At 43.2% G+C, this 20,775-nt stretch overlaps 1 protein-coding gene across 1 annotated transcript in view; it reads right to left on the reverse strand.

Moving 5' to 3' along the window:
* ABCA12 (ATP binding cassette subfamily A member 12) overlaps positions 1–20,775 on the reverse strand; it is an 88,746-nt gene that overhangs the window by 11,952 nt on the left and 56,019 nt on the right. Inside the window, exons 29-42 of the mRNA XM_075710204.1 lie at positions 20,074–20,251; positions 18,304–18,522; positions 17,450–17,646; positions 16,898–17,058; positions 15,052–15,276; positions 13,719–13,857; positions 12,136–12,388; positions 10,194–10,280; positions 8,890–8,983; positions 7,212–7,339; positions 6,216–6,303; positions 4,692–4,797; positions 1,821–1,875; positions 1,168–1,345 (exon numbers count right to left, since the gene is read on the reverse strand). Coding sequence (XP_075566319.1) covers positions 1,168–1,345; positions 1,821–1,875; positions 4,692–4,797; positions 6,216–6,303; positions 7,212–7,339; positions 8,890–8,983; positions 10,194–10,280; positions 12,136–12,388; positions 13,719–13,857; positions 15,052–15,276; positions 16,898–17,058; positions 17,450–17,646; positions 18,304–18,522; positions 20,074–20,251 — 2,108 coding nt within the window. The remainder of the gene's footprint in view (positions 1–1,167; positions 1,346–1,820; positions 1,876–4,691; positions 4,798–6,215; positions 6,304–7,211; positions 7,340–8,889; positions 8,984–10,193; positions 10,281–12,135; positions 12,389–13,718; positions 13,858–15,051; positions 15,277–16,897; positions 17,059–17,449; positions 17,647–18,303; positions 18,523–20,073; positions 20,252–20,775) is intronic.

Here is a 20,775-nt window from a genome sequence, read left to right on the forward strand (position 1 = left end):
TTTAGACTACTTAGTGGCAAGAACTGTATCCTTAGGACTGCTTTCTTAGTGTGCATCAGTGTTACCTAGCAGCTCAGGCTGTGCTCTGTAGAAAGAGTCAAGGCTCACATTCCCCAAGGGATTTCAGCCTGTAGTCCTCACTGTATCAAAGGGGGCTGGCCACCCAAATGCCCTTGAAGATTTCGTATTTTCAGGAATTGATGATATCACTGAGATTTGAGGCATTAGCAGAACTGCATCAATAGAAATTTGTCAGATATGTAGAGCTGATCACACTACAGCATAGCTGGCAATGCCAAAGCTCATGAGGAGAGATAGTCTGCACTTGCAGATCTCTATCTATGTGAAGGTTTGACATTGTGCACCAAAGGTAATTCATAAGACACAAAGCACAGTGTCTACAGACACTATGCATATTTATCCTCCTAGCCCAGCGATGCTTTCCAGCAGTGCTATTAACCCTCTTTACCATGAGGAAACTCAACTTCAGGGAGAACAAGGGCTTGCCTACGCCACATAATGCAGCACAGTGCTGCGGAGCTCAACTATCTATAGAAACAAGGTGGTAAATCTATACAGCGCAGTGCAGCACTATAGAAAGGAACTTGCTCAGGTCCTGGAAGGCATATAGCTGCGTTAGTAGCTTTCCTTGGCTGAAAAACCTTTATAATAGATAATCTTAAAGAGGGCATTCAACCCAGCAATGGATTTTTGCCCAGCAGGGGAGTGTCAGCTGTGAGATGTCTGCTAATGTCATACCCTGTACTCCCAGGGTTTCCAAAATGGCTGTAGCCTCAAGTCCCAAAGCCTTACCCCAGATGTGTAAAGACTGCATGACAACTAATCTAGCCCTGCAAGCTAACAGAAAAGCAGCTTGCTGCTTGCATGGTAAAATTGAAATCAAGCTCTGGCCTGTTCTGTGTTGCTCTCGTATAAATGTGCTGAGTGTTTTTCATACACTCGAGAGAGAAGGAATGCCTTCGCTTAGCAAAATCCAGTGTTGCGGTTCACATTTAATAGTCTTCAATGCCTTAGAGAACAACTACCACATAACGCTCTTGGTAGTAATAATATTAAGAAGTCTAGGCAACCAACTTTATTTAAAGAACTTTTTTCCCCTGCTGCATAATGCTACTCTTGGTGCATTTAGAAATGTGAATTATTTACCAGATCATAAACGAAGTTAGTCACCCAATAGCTTGTCATTCCAATGCCTGAAATATGCTGCAGTTGTTTGGCTTTAGTTTGATGTTCTTTCACCACATAGAGCACAAAGCTTGATGTTGTGATAGAATAGCCAACCAAAACAGACATTGAAACTATGATGTCGAGTAAGCTGTTGAGCCTGGGGAGAAAGTGGAGAAAGACGTATACGGTGAGTCAAAGTAGCAGATTTCCCTCATTGCAGAGGCATTGTTTAGAGCTCAGAAGCAGAGAGGTCCTGATTCTGTGCCAGCATCTTTTGCTGATATTAAGTATGCCTAGCAAAAAGGACTCACAGCACTGAGTTGTAATACCGTACCGTGGAATTGATTAGAAAGGCCAAAAGGAAAATTATGTAATTATTATTATTGTGCCAAAGCACAAAAATGTGTGATGCTGTAACTGTGACCTCCAGATCTATATGGGATCCTGCAAAGAAACCCTAACAGGAATCAGCATGCTATTCATGCGTAGAGGGAATGAAGACAAGGAAGAGAGCATTTTGATCATTTAGAGAAAGATATTCAGTAATTTAGGCAGTTTTATGGTTTCCAAGAAGCTGGTTTGCTCATTTTGAAGCTAAACAATTCAGACATCAGCCAAATGAACCTTCTTACATTACTTGTTCTTGACTCTGTCCTCCAGGATATGGGTGAGCTGATAAGAAAATACCTACAAAAACAAAAAGAAAAGAAAGTGACAATGTGGCTAACTTAAAGCTTCCTTTACCAGTTCCTGATATTGACAGTAATACAGAAAACTGTGAGCAGAGAAGAAAAGCAGATCAAAAGCTGGATTTTGCTCTGTCATCTTGGTGTGATCTTGGGCAGAATTTTGAACATCCTCATTTTTCCTATGACTTCACTTTGATGCACAGCAGATCTGAAATTCAAACCCTAGGCCTTGTTTCTGCATCTATCTGGCTGATAGTATCATTCACTTCAGCGAGAGCACTCCCACACCTAAAATTAGGCACATGCTTGTGGGTCCATGTATTTTAGGTTAAAATGCCTCAGTTCTCAGGGAGTGCCGGAGGACCTCTAGCTGCTATTAAATCCAGAGAGATTTGCTAGAACGTGCCAACTCTGAAATTCAAGCTCCTTACACAGCCAGGTGCCTGACTTTCAGCTGTTATACAAGGAAGAACTATTCTGGGCTGTTCTCCCTAAGAACGAGCACTCTGACATGGGGGCCAGAAAGGAGGAGACTGTGGGTTTAGCTGACCAAGTGCCATACTGAGCAAATAAATTTGAAAAGGAAGATTTCATAGGAAATCCATTTTGGAGAGGGGGAAAAAACACCTCAGTCTTGTCATCAGTGAGAGAAATTGAATTAAAATCTTGGGCTGCTGATAAAGCCACACAAACAGCCAGGAAATGTTTCCCTTCTGTAAAAGAGAGAGAGAGAGAAAAAGAAAGATACCGTCTGTCTGGTCTGTTAATACTTTACTATAAAGCCATTTTCCTTTACTGAAGCTTAGGCTAGAAGTCAAAATTTCCATTTCAATCCTTTCTCTTTTTTGTTGGTTCAGATTGAGAGAAGAGAAAGCACAATATACATAAGTCAAAAGCTATTATGACTTGCTTAGTGACGGGGTAAAAAGCTTTTTATGTATTTTTTAAAAATATATGCAGTCTCAGTCACACCTCTAAAGCAGGACTGGCACCTCTTTCAAACTGCTGAAATGACAACACACTTTTATCTGGCCATTGCAATCGTTCTTAAACTGTCATTTATTTGTCACAACAACAAATAGATTTAGCTGCCAGGAACATACCACGCAGAACGTCTGTTCAATTGTATTTCAAACTGGATTTACACTACCCCAGGGGAGCTATCCTTGTCCATTCATTTTATTTCCCCCATTCTATGGCTCAGATCATTAGTGGGAAGTGGCGAATTATCTGTCTGGTCATTTACTACTAAGCATTTCTTTCCAAAAACACGTAAGCAATAGGACAGATGGAATAAAAACTGCTGCTATTCTTTCCCACTGAAAGTTGTTATTTTGCTGGTATAAAACTTTCCCTGTGAAAACTTTCTGACTGTTCACATGAGCTTCCTGCCTTTGCTTTCACTACAGCATGTGTTGGGAACACAGAGACAGGGCAAGAAGCTTCACTGCTTAATAATTCAGCTGCTGTGGGATGTTCCTGCCACTGGAAGCGCCTGGCTCAGGTCTCCTCTCTCTGCACCCAGGCAGGGGCTGCAGCTTTGTGATAAGCTTTTGCGGTGCACACAGAAGAGCTTGAACCTTTTCACCTGGAGGGCATGCTGCAAATCTCAAAGGCACGAGCCAGTGGGTATTTTAGGATGGCAGCGGGGACGAGGCACTGGTTTTGCTTGTTGTGAGCCAAGGGGAGTTTCAGTGCATCAGTATGTGGAGGTGGGAAGAGACACATGCTGTTTTGACTTGTAATCAGCATTCTGGTCTTTCTTTAATTCATGGCATGCCACTCAAGGCTTCAGACCAGATGCCTTTTCCATTATAGTTCAATTCAGACACATTAGTGAGGAACGGTCTTATGAGCAAAGAGACAGTGTCACCTATTTCACTGTCACCTGGAATGGCAGGCCTCTGAAGTGAGGGGGGCTAGACATGACCAGGACATGGCTGGAAGGGCACCATTTGTCAAAGAAAATCAATCGGTAGGGCATTCCTGCACACAATTGCTACTCTTGTCAGATCCCATAAATCTCTGTACAAGACTTCTCAAAATGCCATCAACATAAATCTTCCTCTTCTCCCTGCACCCCCTCCATCTCTAGAGACAGGCACAGGCATACATACACAGACATATTCATGCCCATGTTGCACCCTTAATGTAGCCTAAACCATAAATGGTAAGATAGGGTGCCCTGGTTTATCAGCAGGAATTTGGGTTGCTGCATTGCATTACCGAGGAGAAGCTATGAGAACCGATAACCCCAAATGGGATACTAACACTCCATGGAGTCTGTGTATGTTGCGTGTCAGAGGAAAAGTATAGCTGAAAATTATGTTTCTCACTTAATATCACTCTCTCGCTCTCTCTCTCAAACACAAACATACACATACCCACACATCCTGAGTTGCTCTCAGCAGAAGGGTGACATATTAAAATTTACTAATCTAAACCACCCCTGGAGATGATCTAAAGTAGCCTTTCTATGCATAACTAATGGGCACCTATCAAGAGACAGCTATTTTAGTACCATGATGAGAGGCAATAATTCAAATAGCAACCACTGGCATTTTTTGGATGAAACAAGTGTTTTACATAGGAGCTGGGGTCTTCCCTGTCCAGCTCCCCTATCCCCTTTGACAAAGACAGATGAAATATGTGATTTATTCATGTTTTTCAATTCTGTTTTTAAAGGATTTGCATAATTGGGAATAAAGAAATGCCCTCATTGAAGTCAAGGTAAGTGTTGTCATCAATTTCAACAGAACCAGGATATTCCCCCGAAATGGAACAAATTATCTGCTCATGTAGAAGGACACTTACCATATCTGGAAGTCTCATTTTTTGGCAAGTTAGCTCGAAGAATGAAGTTGTTCAAGCTGTTGAGATAGGCTGGAAGGCTGTGATAACCTTCGGGATTATACCACACCTGCACACAATTGAGAAATTGAAACAATTTGGGAGAGAAATTGTTACTGATAACATTTTGGTTTGTTCTGCTTACACAGATGAATTATTCCATGGTTGTTATCTAAAGTCATAGGCTCTACAGGTTAAAGTCCAATGATTAAACCACATCAAGTACTGAATAAGTATAAAAGCGCATTTCACTTTCAATAAAAGTAGTCCCATCAGCTTCATTTACCTTCTGGGAGAGAAGAAAGAAGCACTAGCTGGATATGTGACATAAAGCATACAGACACTTGTTTTCTTCTCTATAATAAGTTGTTCAGATCTGATGAACAACAGCTGGAGACTTCCCAAAGAAGGCTAAGCAGTCAAATATCTAACACCCCTCGAAAGCCAGGGGGAAAAAGGTTGCTTTAGGGCAGAAGATAGCCAGTTGTCACCTCCTCATTCAGCAACAGCCCTTCCCTCCCCATGATAACTTTTCTTATCTCTACCATGATAAACCCTGAGAACTGAAGGGAAAAAAAATCAGATCACAGGAAATGCCCTTTCCTGTGAGGGGATTTACCATCAGCTACTTTAGGCACAACCCACAGCACCCAGGTTGGAGGTGTAAGTTACCTACCAAAGGACAGAGAGCTTAGGCTATTCAGGTTAGAGGCTTAAACACAGCCCACAGCATCCACCTTTGCATATCCCCGAGTCCTGCATGCTCAGTGATTTCATCCTCCTTGACCTAGCAAACCAAGGACCGGAGTCTGCCCTGCTTCCAACACTATCAATGTTTCCAGGTACTAAATCTGACAAGTGATAAGCAAATAGCAATGCTTTCAGATCTAAGATAGAGCTGTAAGATTGGAGGGGTGAAAACATCTGCAAATTCATTACATGAGCTCTGACTGTTGGTGAAACAATAAACCCTGTGATTCCCTTTTACTGGAGCCACCTCTGAAAACAGCACTGCTCTTGCAGGAACGCTCTCCAGGTAGCTAGGTTTTGCAGCAAGATCACAGGATCTTGTAAACTCTCTTGCATTTCCCTGCTACCTCAGATTTCAGCCTTGGTGCTTTTAATGCTGATGCATTACAACATTTTCACTCAGCAGAAACAAAGAAATGGGTATCTTGGAATGTACCAGCCAGCCCTAGTTAAGGTACGTATGTTCTCTCATGAGATAAAGGTGCTACTAATTGATCTTTTCACCTCTGTATAATAAAATTATGACAGCAGAAAAATAGTCTCCTGCTAGCATGAGAAATCAGAGCAATAAAGAAGAATGGGGAGAGGAAAGGAAATGAACTGCAAGTCATCTTGCCCATGCCAAGCAGCAGATTTCAAAGAGTTTCGGTTTATTTTCTGAAATATCCCTGAAATCGACATCACTCCTCCTGGGTCCCACACTTCCCATGTTAGGACGAGCAGATGGAAGTTAGTTACCTTAGTCAATGTTCTGTTGGGGGGCACTGGCCTGATATCGAACCGTAGATCTGCTGTCAAAGGCAACCCGAAGCTCCAGCCACCATACCTGAGAGAAAACCAGAGGGAAATGCATTGCTACCCTCATTCAAAAGCTTTCATACCTTTGGTTGGTGCATGTTAGTGTGCCACTGCCACCCCAGTTAATTCTAGCTTGACTTAAAAGAAATTATCCCAGTATGTAGTGTGTGGCCAAGCCAACACTGTGGCAGGAGCCCTTATCTGGGGAAAAAAGGGAAACAGAATCTTGGCAGTGCTATCACAAAACTGTGCTGAAAGCCTCCATCTGAGAAACATTTTGGAGCCACATGGACTCCTAACCCACTTGCCTACTACATTGGAATAAGATGAGTGCTTCTTACCCAGAAGACGAGGCAGCTCAGTTTAAATCAATGGCAGATGAACATATTCCTTGACAACCTTAATGGCAGGCTATTTTTGCCCCAAGACATGCTGCGCGGCTGTGCTGCAGAGTCCAGACACACTAATAGCTCTAACAGCCCCATGGTGCAAGAAAACATTCAGCCTCTAATTTCACTGGAACGGATGCACTTGTTTAAGTGAAGCACACACTGAGACTCTTCAGAGAGTCAAACCTGGAGGAAAGTCTCTCCCTGGGATTTACTTCATGACAGGCTGTGTCAGATTTTCCTCTTTTTAAGCATTTCTGAGTCAGACAAAGGCTTGTCTGCAGATCCAGCCATCAGCCTATCAGATGATTGACACATTATCCCTAGGCTATCTCTGCTATGATGAAGCAGGGCACTTGCATGAACCTTTATCTTTAACTCCGTGACTGCAGGATGTTTTACTTCCTTTCACCAGATTCACAGAGACCATCAGCAGAGAGGCCCTTCTAAATCCCTACTGCCCTGTCACCTCTTCAAGCCCAGTGGATATGATATGTGTAAGAGACTGCTCCCAGTACAATTCAGAGGAGAAGGACTTATGCTGTACCGTTTTTGCAGGAAGTCTTTGGTAGTTGCCAGAATGTAGGTCTCCACATTGTGCCCTGTAAGGTTATAAAGTGTCCGTGTGGAGAAGGTCCTTCTGTGAGGGGGAGTGTAGTTCGTTTGTGGACATATCTGAGTGGAGACAAATGAACAAAGACATTAGTGTCTGTGTTTTAACTAAAAACTAGCATATCAGGACAAGATTGAGAGCAGAAAATGGTAACATTCTGGTCCTGGGACTGATTCCTACAGAAGCTGATGATCTGCAAATCAGGGTGCAAAAACACATGGCATACATCCCTGCATGCTGTCCTGAATATATTTAGCAACGTGCTTAAAAACAATCTTTGCTTAAATCTACACTTCAGTCCTATTGACATCAGTGAGGCCTTGAAATGTGCTTCATGCTACATAGGCAGATTTTTGCTGAATTAAGGCTGATCCTACTTAGCAGAGCATCAGAGTGACTGCACAGACAACAGCAGAGAGCAAAACAACTCATGGAGCAGAAAACTCCATGGTGGCCTCAAACTCTCATCTTGCATTTCACAGCACCTACACTCTACAGTTTTACTTTACCGTCAGTCATTGGGAATATTTTCCAGAGCTTCAGAGAAACCTTGGATTACTCCCTGAATATATAATTTAACATGCTAAGAGTCAAAGTCACATCAACTGTTTCATAAGGTTGAAGTGTCCTACCAGACAGCATGCTGGCTGCTTCTTTCAGCTCATCCATAACAAAAACCCTGGCCTCCCCCATTGTGTATCTGTTCATAACTTTGCATCAGAATACACAAAATAGCTTTCTTCATGCTGAGGAACACCTGCCTGTGCCTGCTAGAGGTGAGAATCAGCTTTGAACATTATCCTGACTTACAGGAGAAATTAAGCCGATACTTTTAATGATGTGAAATTAAGTGTATGTCCAGAAAACTCCATAAAATAGCTGCATTTTAAGGAATGACTAGGAACATTCAATTAAGTACTTGCTTTATCTTACAAATGGCATCACACTACGCCCTGCGTCTGGTTTCCTACTGGAAAAAAGCTGAAGACAGGTGAACAGCACTGGAGGGAGGAGAGCTCACCTTCAAACTGGACTGTAAAATTGCAACATCATTGGGGCAGAATCTGCCTTTTCCCCACATGCATATATAGACACTAAGCCCAGCAGTACCCATATCTGATTCTGTATGTACCACCGTAGTGCAAATAACTGATGTTATTAATCATCACTATTTACGAAGCAGAGTAAAAGCAGATGGATCTAGACTTTGCATAAAGTTAAATTCTGAAGAGCAAACAGCAGTAATAGCTGTGCTTTCATATAATGACAGCGCTTGTATAAAATGCAATTTTCCTCTTGAATACACGTTCACCTCTGCTAAATGGGACAATCATACAACATTGAAAAACACTGTTAAACCTTTTCCCACCACAGGGAGGAAGGCAGATACGTTAGCATGCGAATCTTCTGAGGATGCTGTTTCCTTTCCTGTCCCCAAACTGGTGCAGACAGTGGTTATCCAGTGTACAAAATCAACAAGGCCAAAGAGACAGGAGGAATCTGAACACTGAGTTCCCCTTAGTATCATGCCGGCCCACAAAACCACTCCCAACCTACAAGGCTCCTGAAATATCCCCCCAAACTCCCTCTCTTTTGGGTTTATTCAAATTACCTGGATGCCATCTGTGCAGTTGCAGGCAGAATACTTAGTTCTCTGGTTTCCACTGAAAATCCACTGGCCAAGCATGTCCTCCTTTAAACACTGCCTGAAAATGAACACATTTTCCTCTGAGGTTCTCTATGCTCAGGTGTGCAAACGATGCTAATTGCTGTCATGTTTAATGACAGGAAGGATGGCAGTGAGCAGCTTCAGCAGAAAAGCAGACCTCCTTGTCAGCTCTGGGTGCTTCAGGGAATACCCATCCTCCCACTGCCTTCAGTGCCTCTCGGCAGAGAGCCCTCACTACTGCTCTCTGCGCCTGGATTCATTCAGCTGTTTAGAAGGAAACCAGACACCACTTCATTCCCACAGTAGACTGTGTAAGAAGTTAGCACGCAAAGGCCAAAATCACCTTACAGTGCAGAAATAAGGGCTATTGTCATTGCAATAACTAGGGAGTCCTGCAACGGGCTGTGTTAACTAGGGAGTCACTGTAAATACTCAGTATAAATATTTGCCTGCAGATATGTGGCACACACGAGCATGCAAGTCTGCCCAGGAATTTACTACCAATTCCTTGAAAATTTATCTGCAGAGGCCAAAACAAACCAGCCCTCATGGCACAGCTTTTAGATACAGATAACAAAAGCTATGCTGCGAACTTTCTGGGTGGGCTCAGTGTTATGATTGGGTTTACTGGGGAGGCAAGGACTATTTCCCAGATATGAGAATAGCTTGATCTCATCCTGGCATCCTGCCACCACCAAAGCTGCTCCCTTACTACTCATAGTAATAAAGGAGTCCACTTGTGGTGGTGAATACTTCTTGAAGGAAGCAAAATACACCAGTGTCAAAGTCCTGGGACTGTGTGGAAGTCCCAGTCTCAGCCTTAAAGGACAGTATAGTTTCCTGTCTTCAAGAACATCTACAGTCCTGTGCTGGCAGATGCAAGCCTTCGCTCAAAGCCACACAGGACCCATGGAGGCTCTCAGCAGGGCTGAGGTCTGCTTCACACCAATCACGACTACACAGCTCCCCACTTGGAACTGACTTGCACCTCGCCAGCTCATGTCTGTGAGCAGCACAAACTTGCGCCTGCCTGCAAAAGGCCAGTTAGACATCTAATGAGCTGGAAGAGTCTGCAAGTCAATCTAAAGAGAAGCAGGAGATTTTTTTTTTTCTCTGCATGTGGCACCAATGTACGAAAATTCTGCAGATAATCAAAGATGGTTGTTAAGGTCTAATGGCTAATAGTGTTATGTCAATTCTCTTGTTAATTTTGGAATTTAAATGGAAGGAAACCAAGAACTACTTACGAATTGCTTTCATTCATGCATGTGTTATCCGTTCCAGGGAAAGCAAGCATCGAAGCGACTAACGCATCTGTGGTTTCATTAAAATTCCTAAGATTTAACAAAGGAAAAAAAAGAAAAAAGAAGAAAGAAATGTTCAAGGTACTTCCACTACCACTGAGCAGAGGAAACCTGTGTCTGAACGTGTGCTGGTTTTGGCTGGGATAGAGTTAATTTTCTTCATAGTAGCTAGCATAGGGCTACATTTTGGATTTGTGCTGGGAACAGTGTTGATAACACAGGGATGTTTTCGTTATTGCTGAGCAGTGCTTACACAGAGTCAAGGCCTTTTCTGCTCCTCACACCACCCCACCAGCAAGGAGGCTGGGGGTGCACAAGCTGGGAGGGGACACAGCCGGGACAGCTGACCCCAACTGACCAAAGGGATATCCCACACCATATGATGTCATGCTCAGCAACAAAAGCTGGGGGAAGGAGGAGGAAGCGGGGGATGTTCGCAGTGATCACATTTGTCTTCCCAAGTAACCGTTGCACATGGTGGAGCCCTGTTTTCCTGCAGATGGCTGAACACCTGCCTGCCGATGGGAGTAGTGAATGAATTCCTTGTTTTGCTTTGCTTGCGTGCGTGGCTTTTGCTTTACCTATTAAACTGTCTTTATCTCAATCTATGAGTTTTCTCACTTTTACTCTTCTGATTCTCTCCCCCATCCCATTGTGGGGGGAGTAAGCGAGTGGCTGTATGGTGCCTAGTTGCCGGCTGGGGTTAAACCACAACAGAATGAAACAGGATTTATTTAAGATGCTACATAAATAGTTATTTGTGGTGCTAGCCCTGCAAACCACTTATGTACGTGCAGTACATGAGGGCAGTCACACAGGTTTAAAAGGACTGCTTATTGCTTAGAGCTGCACACCTACTCCAGTAATTTGCTGCCTGTAGATCTAAGCAAGGTACTGATGAACTTTTGGACAATCAAGATTCTGTTTCCAGGGAAAAAGCATGTACTGCAATTTTCAGGCACTACTTGTCTTGTCTCAATTGCTCTCTCATTTGTGAAGTCTGTTTGGTTTTGGTAATTCAGGAAGATGCTTCTTGCTTCTGACCCAGCTTTCTAGCAATGATCCGTCCGGAGAAGCAGAGAACATTAGGAACAGAGGTCTCAGACATGCAGTTCTGGCTTATTCCCCCATCTAGTAGTACTGAAGTAGAAAGGCATGAGCAGTCCTGGGAAAGAACACCTAAGAGCAGACATGCTTCCTTTAGAGCTAAATATTATATTTCTGACTTAAAGCTGAGAACCACTGGAGAAAGACAGCAGTTCACATCATGAAATCAGAATGATACAAATGATAACAATTTTGGTAACAGGATTTTCAAGCACAATTAAATAATTCACTGGTGACATCTTAATCACACTAAAAAAGTGCATGCCCTTCAAATGACTGCGTGCCTTGGACTAGTGGGGCCTGGGCAGGAGAGCATGTCTTGTACTGACAGAGAAGAGGGCAATGCAGACAGTTTACAAGATGGATAGAATTTGATCCCAGAGTTGTAATGTTGGAGACAACTGATGTGGGGACCTCCATTTCACATCTGGGGAAGACTATATAGTAGAATATATATATATATATATTAAGAAAAATACATTAAGAAAATCCCCTTGGGGCAGTATGGCTGTCACAGGGCCAGAGGACTCCAATGGCAAACACAAAGAATATTCCCCACATTTCACAGTTAATTCCAATGGAAATGTTGTTTTTCTAAAGCTTTCTGATTACTAGTCCAGGATTTCTACATGTTATCTGCGTAACAACTACACAGGTAACATAGCTACATATTATCTGTGTAACACTTTTCCACTGGGTCTGCTTAGAAATAACCCTGAGGGTAAAACTGGCTCTTTATAAGCAAATGGGTTTAAGGGTCACAAAGAACACCACTCACCCAAAGAAGTCTGCCTGGTCGGATGTGCCGTACAGAGAGGGGGAAAGAATCAGTTCGGGATATTCAGTCTCCTTAGTTCTCAGTGTCCCAAGTCCCATTGCAGCCGTCACAAAGAGGACTGGGAGGATGACCTGAGCAATGAAGCCTCTGACATCCCGCCGGGTATGGTGGAATCTCTTAATGAACAAAGCTGATGTCTTCTTAAACAGCAATGGCAAACCCTGCAGGCTTTTTGATCTAATCAGGAGCTGATCTGGGTACAAAAGAACAACACATTTTGTCATGGATCAGTATTTGTGAAATGCAGGGAATTGATGGTTATAGTACCCTGGGAGTATATTTTAGCCTCCTGCACTCCTTTACAGAGGGCAAATCAAAACTACTAAGTTGGAACATAAGCAAGGGTCAGGCTTGGGAGAGGACTTAGTTTTTTGGCTCTTGAGTCATAAGCTCATGTAACACCAGGTTTTTTAATTTCAAATGTGTACATGTAGTGAATTAATTTTGAGATCTTGCAAGAGGAACACAGGCTTCCAGATGCAACAAGTTACCTACATCCTACCTACCCAGCTGCAACTTACAGGGGAAATGTATTCTTTTATATTTAGAAAGCAGGTCCTCAGACAAATCAATAAGAGAATTAATCCTGAAATGAGAAAACAAGGCACATAAACCAGATGATCTTTTGCATGGACAGGGTTGTGGTATACAAAAAGCAAAGCCAAATCCTGTGCAACCTATTTCTCTTTATGAAATATTAACCTATATAATACAACATGAAGCAAATCCTTTTCAGTGCTCTCATTAGGGGTGACACAAAATACTTCCCTATGCATATGAGTTACTTTTTACAGTAACATTTACAGTGCAGGCCAGCTTTGAGAAGTGAGTACAAAAATACCTCTGTGTTGTCCCTTGGATGCCTCCCTAACTATAAATGGTATATTTATAAGTACAAAAAACATTTCTACTCTGAGAAAGCATTTCAACCAGGTATTTGCTCATTTTTGGGCCATGCCACCTTTTGCAGCTCTCAAATGCTCAGAGATACTGGTGTAGCTTGATTCTCTTCTGAATGTGAATTTATCCCACTGTCGGGCCCTTTGAGCTGTTTTACCATACTGCAACGTCTGGGACACAGCAAAAAGCGGCAAGGACCACCCAGCTCGGGGCTGTGTTGCTTTTGCAACAGGCTAAGGGGTTTCCACAAAGTTTCTCTCCAATTCTACTAGTTATGTAGAAATAATCCTCTACATCAATTACAGCACTTACTTCCAGAGGTATACATTTGCTCTTTCACCCACACACTGTATTTGATTAGATCAAAACCTGGATCAATTTAAACGAAGGTGGATGCAAACAAAACCGCTCTGTAATTTATTCTGTGATTCAGACTATTCCAAACCAGTGTATCTAAACAACTGTTGAGTGCCGTACTTCTAGTGATTTATTGGTTTTGTGATTCCTGGTTGGGTGAAATGTGGTCTTCAACAAAGAAAGAAGATGGGGAGCTCAAATCAGTCCATCTGTCACTGTTTGTATCTGTGACAAATCTGGAATAAAACCTGGAGGTAATTTAGTACCGTCTCTTTCTGTGAAGGTATCCGTGCTCATAGACATTTCGTCACTGCCAATTTGACCACTGGCTCCAGGCAGCAGCTGGGGCAGTTCAGCATCTGCTTGCTGGTCCTTCACTAGCTCTTTTGTCAGATTGAGAAACACCTATGGAGTAAGAAAATATGAAGGAAAATTGGTCCAAATGACTCCATTTACCAAAACAATAATCAGAATCCATTCTCCTACTTTGTAGCTGTAGTTGGTGCAGCAATTGTGAATTACAATCCTCTTTCTGTTCCTTTTGCGCTCTGTGAGAGAAATTCACTTTTTTCAGTATAAAATTGTTGTTGCCCAGCTCCTTGTCACCTCCTGTCTCTCTCCTGCTGCAGCAGCGGAAACTTAAACCTTTGCAGCTGACCCCTGGACTTCCCTTGTCCTAATACGATCTGCTACTTGACTACTGAGTAGGTGTAAATGAAGCTGCATTTCAGCTCAAGCCCTACATAACACTACTCCCTCCACACCCACACAATGAGCAGCGCACAGACGGCTCTGCCTGCATGTCACCAGTGAAGAAACAAGGAGGGCTGTTTTCCTGGGATATTTTCCCCTCTAGCGTCTGACAAATCCCAGCTGCCTCCATGCTGGGAGTATGAACAGTCATGGCACCCAAGCAAGCTGCATGTGGTACATGCTGTATAACTGATTCTTGCTGCCTTAGGAAAATACCTTAAAAGCAAGCAAGAACTTCTGAGCAGAATAGTAACAATCTCCCTCCCTCCCTTCTGCAAGACAAGGGTCATCGCTGCTCATCATTTAAAGTTACTTTTTGTTTCTGATGAAACTAAATGTTTGTGTTTATTTGACCAGAAATTTCCCATGGGCAGAAAGGTGCCTGTGTTACTCTGACATGCACCAGGTGACTCATTTGTACAATACAGCATCCATGCTGAAGTTTATCACTTAGGTGGTTTGCTAACTCCCTCCCTGATGACTGCATCTGTAGACAAACCCAGATTTGCGGAGACCAGGAGAATAGTTCGAAGAGAAACACATCATTGCCCTCTCTCCTTAGACTAACTCCAGCATCTCATTTCCTGGGTAAAATGCCAAAAAGCTGTTAGCAAGGTGAGACAGTGGTACACTTTGTGCATTAGTATATGTATAGATTTATGAATACATCTACACACTCATATGTTCATAAGTGTAACACAGCGAGCAACCAAAGCACTTCTTCCCCTGCCTGCAACTCTCACATAGAAAACATGCCACCGTCTAGCCCAGAAAGCAGAGCTACACAGTACTGTGAAGTTAATCTCCATAACATTTCATTAAATTGAGCAGATCCTGAGCTCATACCTCTTCCACAGTTGTGTTTGAAATCCCGTAGCAACCAAGGTGGAGATCACTCAAGCTGGTATCGAGGGCTCTGAGAAGCGCCTGGTAGGCCCCTGAGACTGTGGACTTGAAGGGGGGAAGTACATACACAAGCTCTCCACCAATATCCTCCTTGAGATAAGCCTCTGGGAGGTGGGACTGGATCAAGGAGGTCACTGCTGTGGTGTCACACTCCTCTATCATGTTCTGTAAAAGAAGGAAAACAGTGTGGTCACCGAGGGCTGTGAGGCCAAACTTCCTACCACAGGATTTAGCCTAAATCCTGTTCCATAGAATAATCATAGGTGATCTCAGTCCAGGGATGCAACATTTCAGTTTAAATATCAAAAGGAGATGAAAGTGGGTTTCTGGCCCTTGAAAAGGAGAGGGGTGTGCCCATCTTGATCCATCCAAGACCTCACTGGGCTCTCTCTGTCTACAGCAATACTGGGAGTGGGCTGAATTCACCACTTTGCACTAGCTAGAGGGTTTGTAGTACAACAGAGAAAAAGCCTAACCACAAGAGAGCTGACACATGAACTTGGCTGCCAGCACAAATATACTCTTTTCCCATGAAAACCAGGGATTGCACATGGGTCTTTTTTCATTTTCTCTGTCTGTGCTGCCAGCAATTTGGAAGAGGGGCTGATCTCTTATGGTATCTGCACGTTATTCTGTGTGCTGGGGCTACCAACAGCACTGCAATAAATGCTATCAAGAGCAGAGTTCCCCCCTCCTTGCAAGCAGAACATTTTGCCTCAGGCCAGATGCTATCAATGGACTCTTCCCATCTGCTTTATTTCTCTGAACTCCAGAATTCACACTCTGCACCCGGCCTTGGCTTTAACCCTCAAAGAGACCCTGTTCCTTTTCAACAAAGTTGAGCACTGACATCCCTCTTTTCCATGGGCCACAGAGGCTGGTCCGGTGGCCCCGCTGAAGACCCTCCCTCTGCTTCAAGGGAAGTGGGGGGCCACATGTTCTCTCACCAAGAAGCAGCGTGCTCACATCCAGATCCTCAACAGTCCTGTCGTACCCCTACTGTCTTTGGATCTGTCACTCAGCTCCTACTGATATAGCCATAAGTGCCTGCATCGCCGAACAAGCCTTGATGGCCCCCCTCAGAGAAGAAGCTGCCAAGAGCTCTAGCTCAGCTCCATGCAGGCTTGCAAACAGGAGAATCTCTGCCTCTGCCCCCGGCAGTGCCTGCTGCGGTGACTGTGCTCACGGGACATGAAAGAGAGCTAAGGCCCAGCAGGGGAGGGAGCATAAAAAGTACTGCATCGAACATCTGAGATACAGGAGGCTCAAGTTCAGACCTCTGTTTTGTCTATCAAAGCTGCAAGGCTTTGTGTAGAGGGGCTGAAGCTAAGACTCCTGTGTTTTGGGGAACTCTCCACATAGGCTGTCTTTCTGAAGGAAACTTATTTATAAAAAAAGCATGTGAATTCCAGCATGGGACAGGCAGAGTGAGCCAGACAGTACCCAGGTATCTCAGTGGTTGGGGCTATGAAAATGTGATCTTACTGGCAGACTAAGGAAACAGTCCAGTATATTCTTGAACCTGTGTGGCCAAACCAAAGGGTTTCAACCCAAAACACATCCCACTTTCACCTGGGCATAAAGTGGATCCATAAAGAAGTTATTCCATGAAAGTGAAATTATACTGGAACAACCATTCCACTGCAGACACCTAAGACTGAGATGAACCTTCTGCAGCATGCTTCATTTCTGTGGGACACTATGACGTGCCTCCTTCCTTTCTGTCATGACTGATTCAGTTTCCCACTCAAGATGTTGAAAATCTAGGACCAACTCCGACACAAACCTTCTTTTTTGTGAGTGTCAGGTGGTATCCATCACCAAATGTTTCCTTGAGGTAGAATGGCGAACCACAACATTTGAGCCCTCCATGCTCTAGGAAGGCAATTCGGTCACTCAGAACTTCTGCTTCATCCAAGTGATGTGTTGAGAGAATGATGGTTCTGCCTGGAAAAACACAAAGCTGATGTCAGCCACCACACAATAAACACGCATGATGAGAAAGGTGAAAGATATGCTGAATGAGGGGCACACAGCATCAGGTGAAAGTTGACTGTGCTTTTTTGGAATTATTAGTGTAATTGGATGAAAGGCACCATTAGAGAGAAGCTGAAAGTTTACTGTATTGTAAACTCTGTATTATGGTAAAGTTACTTTTCAAATGGTGAATTTACAAAAAACAACCAGGATGCACCCAGAGGGCCTGCAAAATCCCAGTCTCCCACAATTCGTTCTCTGTGGTCTCCAAAACCCACAGTTCAAAGCCACTGATATCATATTTTCAAAAGTGACATGAGTCACCTTTGCCACTGGGCAGCATCTTGTCTCATCACAGTACCTTTTTTATTCTTGGAGATAATTTCCCAAATACTTCTTCGAGAGCATGGATCCACCCCTGTGGTTGGTTCATCTAGTATCACCACCCTTGATCCACCCAGGAGAGCAATAGCTATAGATAACTTCCTCTTCATCCCCCCAGACAGGGAGCCAGCTAGCTTGTGACGATGGCTGTACAGTCCAGTCTCCTTCAAAGTCCTTGAAAACAAAGAAAAAAGAACACCCAAAGGTTGTCCTTCAGGCATCTTTTAAAAGCAGGAAATCTGAAAATACCCAAAAAACCATAACTGCAAATGAAAAACTGCTCAAGTATGGACTGCTCTACTGAATGGTCACAGTGCAGGGAGATGATTCACCCTGTAGCTCAGTCACTGGGATTTTAATTTAAAACATTTTTTTAGGATGTTTTCAAAGTTTCCATCTGACAAGTCAAGGTTAAAGGCTCAACCTCATCAACTAAGAACGCCAAGATCCAAAGTCCCTGGGATGTTCTGGCTGCTTCACTTCCCTGCAGAACCAATAAAGCCAACATCGTCTTTCTGACTGGTTGATTAAATCTCTTTCTGGGGAAAATTGTAAAGAAGCAAGGACTAGACCCTTAGGCCTATAAATTCATCTCCAAAGAACTGCCAGAGAAGTTTGTAAACCCCCTGGAGAAGAGACGTTATTTTCTTAACAGCCGCAGATATCAGCACTCAATATGTTCCTCTAGTCAGACCAAGGCATTATTTGAACTCTACGCAGGGTCTGCAACAGTCCTTAAAACCGTTAATTTGAGCTTTGCAGTGGCAATGGCACTACCACACAATAATTTGGACAGCCCTCTCTCCCTTCTCCAACCCTCTATTTTTATACCTCTTCACTTCTTGGTAGAGCTCCTGCTTACTCCAGTGCGGGACTTTGATGTACCCGTAGAGCAGCAGGTGTTCCTTTGTGGTGAGGTAGTTAAAGAGCACGTTGTGCTGCATACACACACCCATGTTCTTCCTGATCACTTCCTGGTCAGTCCTGATGTCTTTGCCATACACAAAGATAGTACCTGATGATGTAGGGAACAACCCAGTCAAAATAGATCTGAAAGGGAAAATAAATAGAAAGGGAAGTTAGAAAAAGGAGAAAGCCATAGGTAATTTTTTCATATGGTCCTGTACCTATCATAGCTTTCAAAGTTTCCTTACATCACCATCACACTTCTTCCAGCCAGAGACCACTGACCACTGCTTCTTCTGCTGTCTGACCATGCTTTGTCAGAGCAATGGCCAATTAACATCAAAGGATATCCTTGCACCCCTCTGCGGGAATACGAGGGCTAGTACCAAGCTCACACACTGAACTCTGGCTACTTTTCACATGTACTTTTATCTTCTTCAGCCTTCCCCTTCCTAAGTCAGACCATTGTATATCCCATACATCAATACTCATGAATGCCCCTGGGCTTCCAATTTAATGACTGGGAATTCATACAATGCAGTTAATCTTCATTCTTTGAGGTTTGTCTGCAGTATCCAGACAGCCTCATAGTGCTAACCACAACAGAGATTGAAAACCACATCTTCATCTTACTAACCACCTCAGAGCATGGAAACCTGATTTCACTGCCATTCTTAACAAGAAATGGGGGAGGGCTTCCAGACAAGAGACCTCACAGTGGGCAGCACTTTCATCTAGTTCAAGCAAATAATTACCTACCTAGCAATACCTAACAGACCTGAGTCAAACACCCGCTGCTCAGAATAACTACTTGCACAATATAGGTCATTTTTGGTGCTGTCATACAGGGACTAAAGGGAGAAGATGCATCTCAGACTGCCCTTCACCCTCCCAGAGGTTCTCTCTCTCCTGGGACTTTTAACCATCATTAAAAAGGAAAGAAGTAACTTGTGACCTTACTGAGGATTTGAAGCCTGCACTGAGTTTCAAGAAGCCATTATACTTTTCTGTATATATCACCTTTGCCTACACTTTGCAAAGAGGATATGAGATGAATTGATAATAAGCTGAGACGAAGCTCACATCTGTCTTACTGTTTTAGGCTCTTCTGAGGCTTCTATTTATCAGCTTAATGTTGCTTTCAGAGTGATGCATATATATATCAGTGGAGGAGTCAAGTTCTACAGGTCTGTTTTAATGTTGTTATCTAACAACTTGAATAATAATTTATAAATGGCAAGGCTGGAAGGGCTGAAAGGCCGATGTATTAACCCACTGCCAATCCAGCCCAGCCAACACATGAGTTTGTACAGCTGAAATATACCTTTATTAAGCTTTCTTGCTAGTATCACTTCAGCTTTGGTATGTGCACAAGCTACCCACACCTTTCAGAACAACCGAACCCCAGGCACCATAGTGTCATGGAACAAAATGCTAAAACAGCTGCTGTACTGTGTATTACAGGTATCCTACCAGATTAAAAAGCATGTTCCTAAGCAGAAAAGAACCTTTAATTCTAATAGATGAAGGGACTGCTGAGGTCATCCGTGAGCAAGATAAAACCATGAGAGAGATTTGGCCTAATAAAGCATCTTACTCAGTCTCCCAACACTGCACAGCCCCACTTGCTCTCTTGTTCACCCAATCATGCCCTACAGTGTAAAAAAAAAAAAAGCAGCTTTAAAGGATACGTACATGGTCGTAGTTTTCCCAGCTCCATTGTGTCCCAGCAGGGAAGTGATATTCCCTTCATAGAAGTTGAGGCTGAGGTTGTCCACTGCAGCTTTGGATCCATAAACCTTTGTTATGCCACGGAGGGAGACTCCCAAGGTGAGATCAGTGGGCTCTGGTTCCAGGTGAGGAGGGGGGGCACCTTTGACACCAAAGGGAAGGGTCAGAGGACAGTTACTGTACTGCAGCAGGTGTTTGTGCTACTTTTTTCACCTCAGAGATAAGCAGGGCTTTTAAAAACAAAATACAGCAAAAGTAGGTGCCTTTCAGCTAGGAATGTAGAGAGCATTTCACAGGATCTGTATTATCATTTTGAGCTGTCTGGAATTTCTCCTTTTTACTTCTGCAGCTTCTAATAACTCCTGACAATAAGCATTAATCACTTTTGAAAAGGTCTCATATTTAGCTGTTTCAGAACACCTAACTTAATTTATACTAAGCAAACAGAGAAAATTAGAGGACATACAGCAAAACTACTGAGTTATTTTCAGTTAGGTAGAATCAGCAAGCTTTTATGTGTGATCTCACAGTATTTTACAGGTTAAATTTAAAGAGTTGAACAAAGAAGGACACATCCTTTTTGCCAAGTGGAAGCATCTATTTACTTGCACAAACAAAAGTGTATTTCTACATTGAGCATTGTAGAGTGAGATACACGCATCTAAG

Source organism: Pelecanus crispus, chromosome 5 (assembly GCF_030463565.1).
Source record: "Pelecanus crispus isolate bPelCri1 chromosome 5, bPelCri1.pri, whole genome shotgun sequence".
Classification (NCBI taxonomy): domain Eukaryota; kingdom Metazoa; phylum Chordata; class Aves; order Pelecaniformes; family Pelecanidae; genus Pelecanus; species Pelecanus crispus.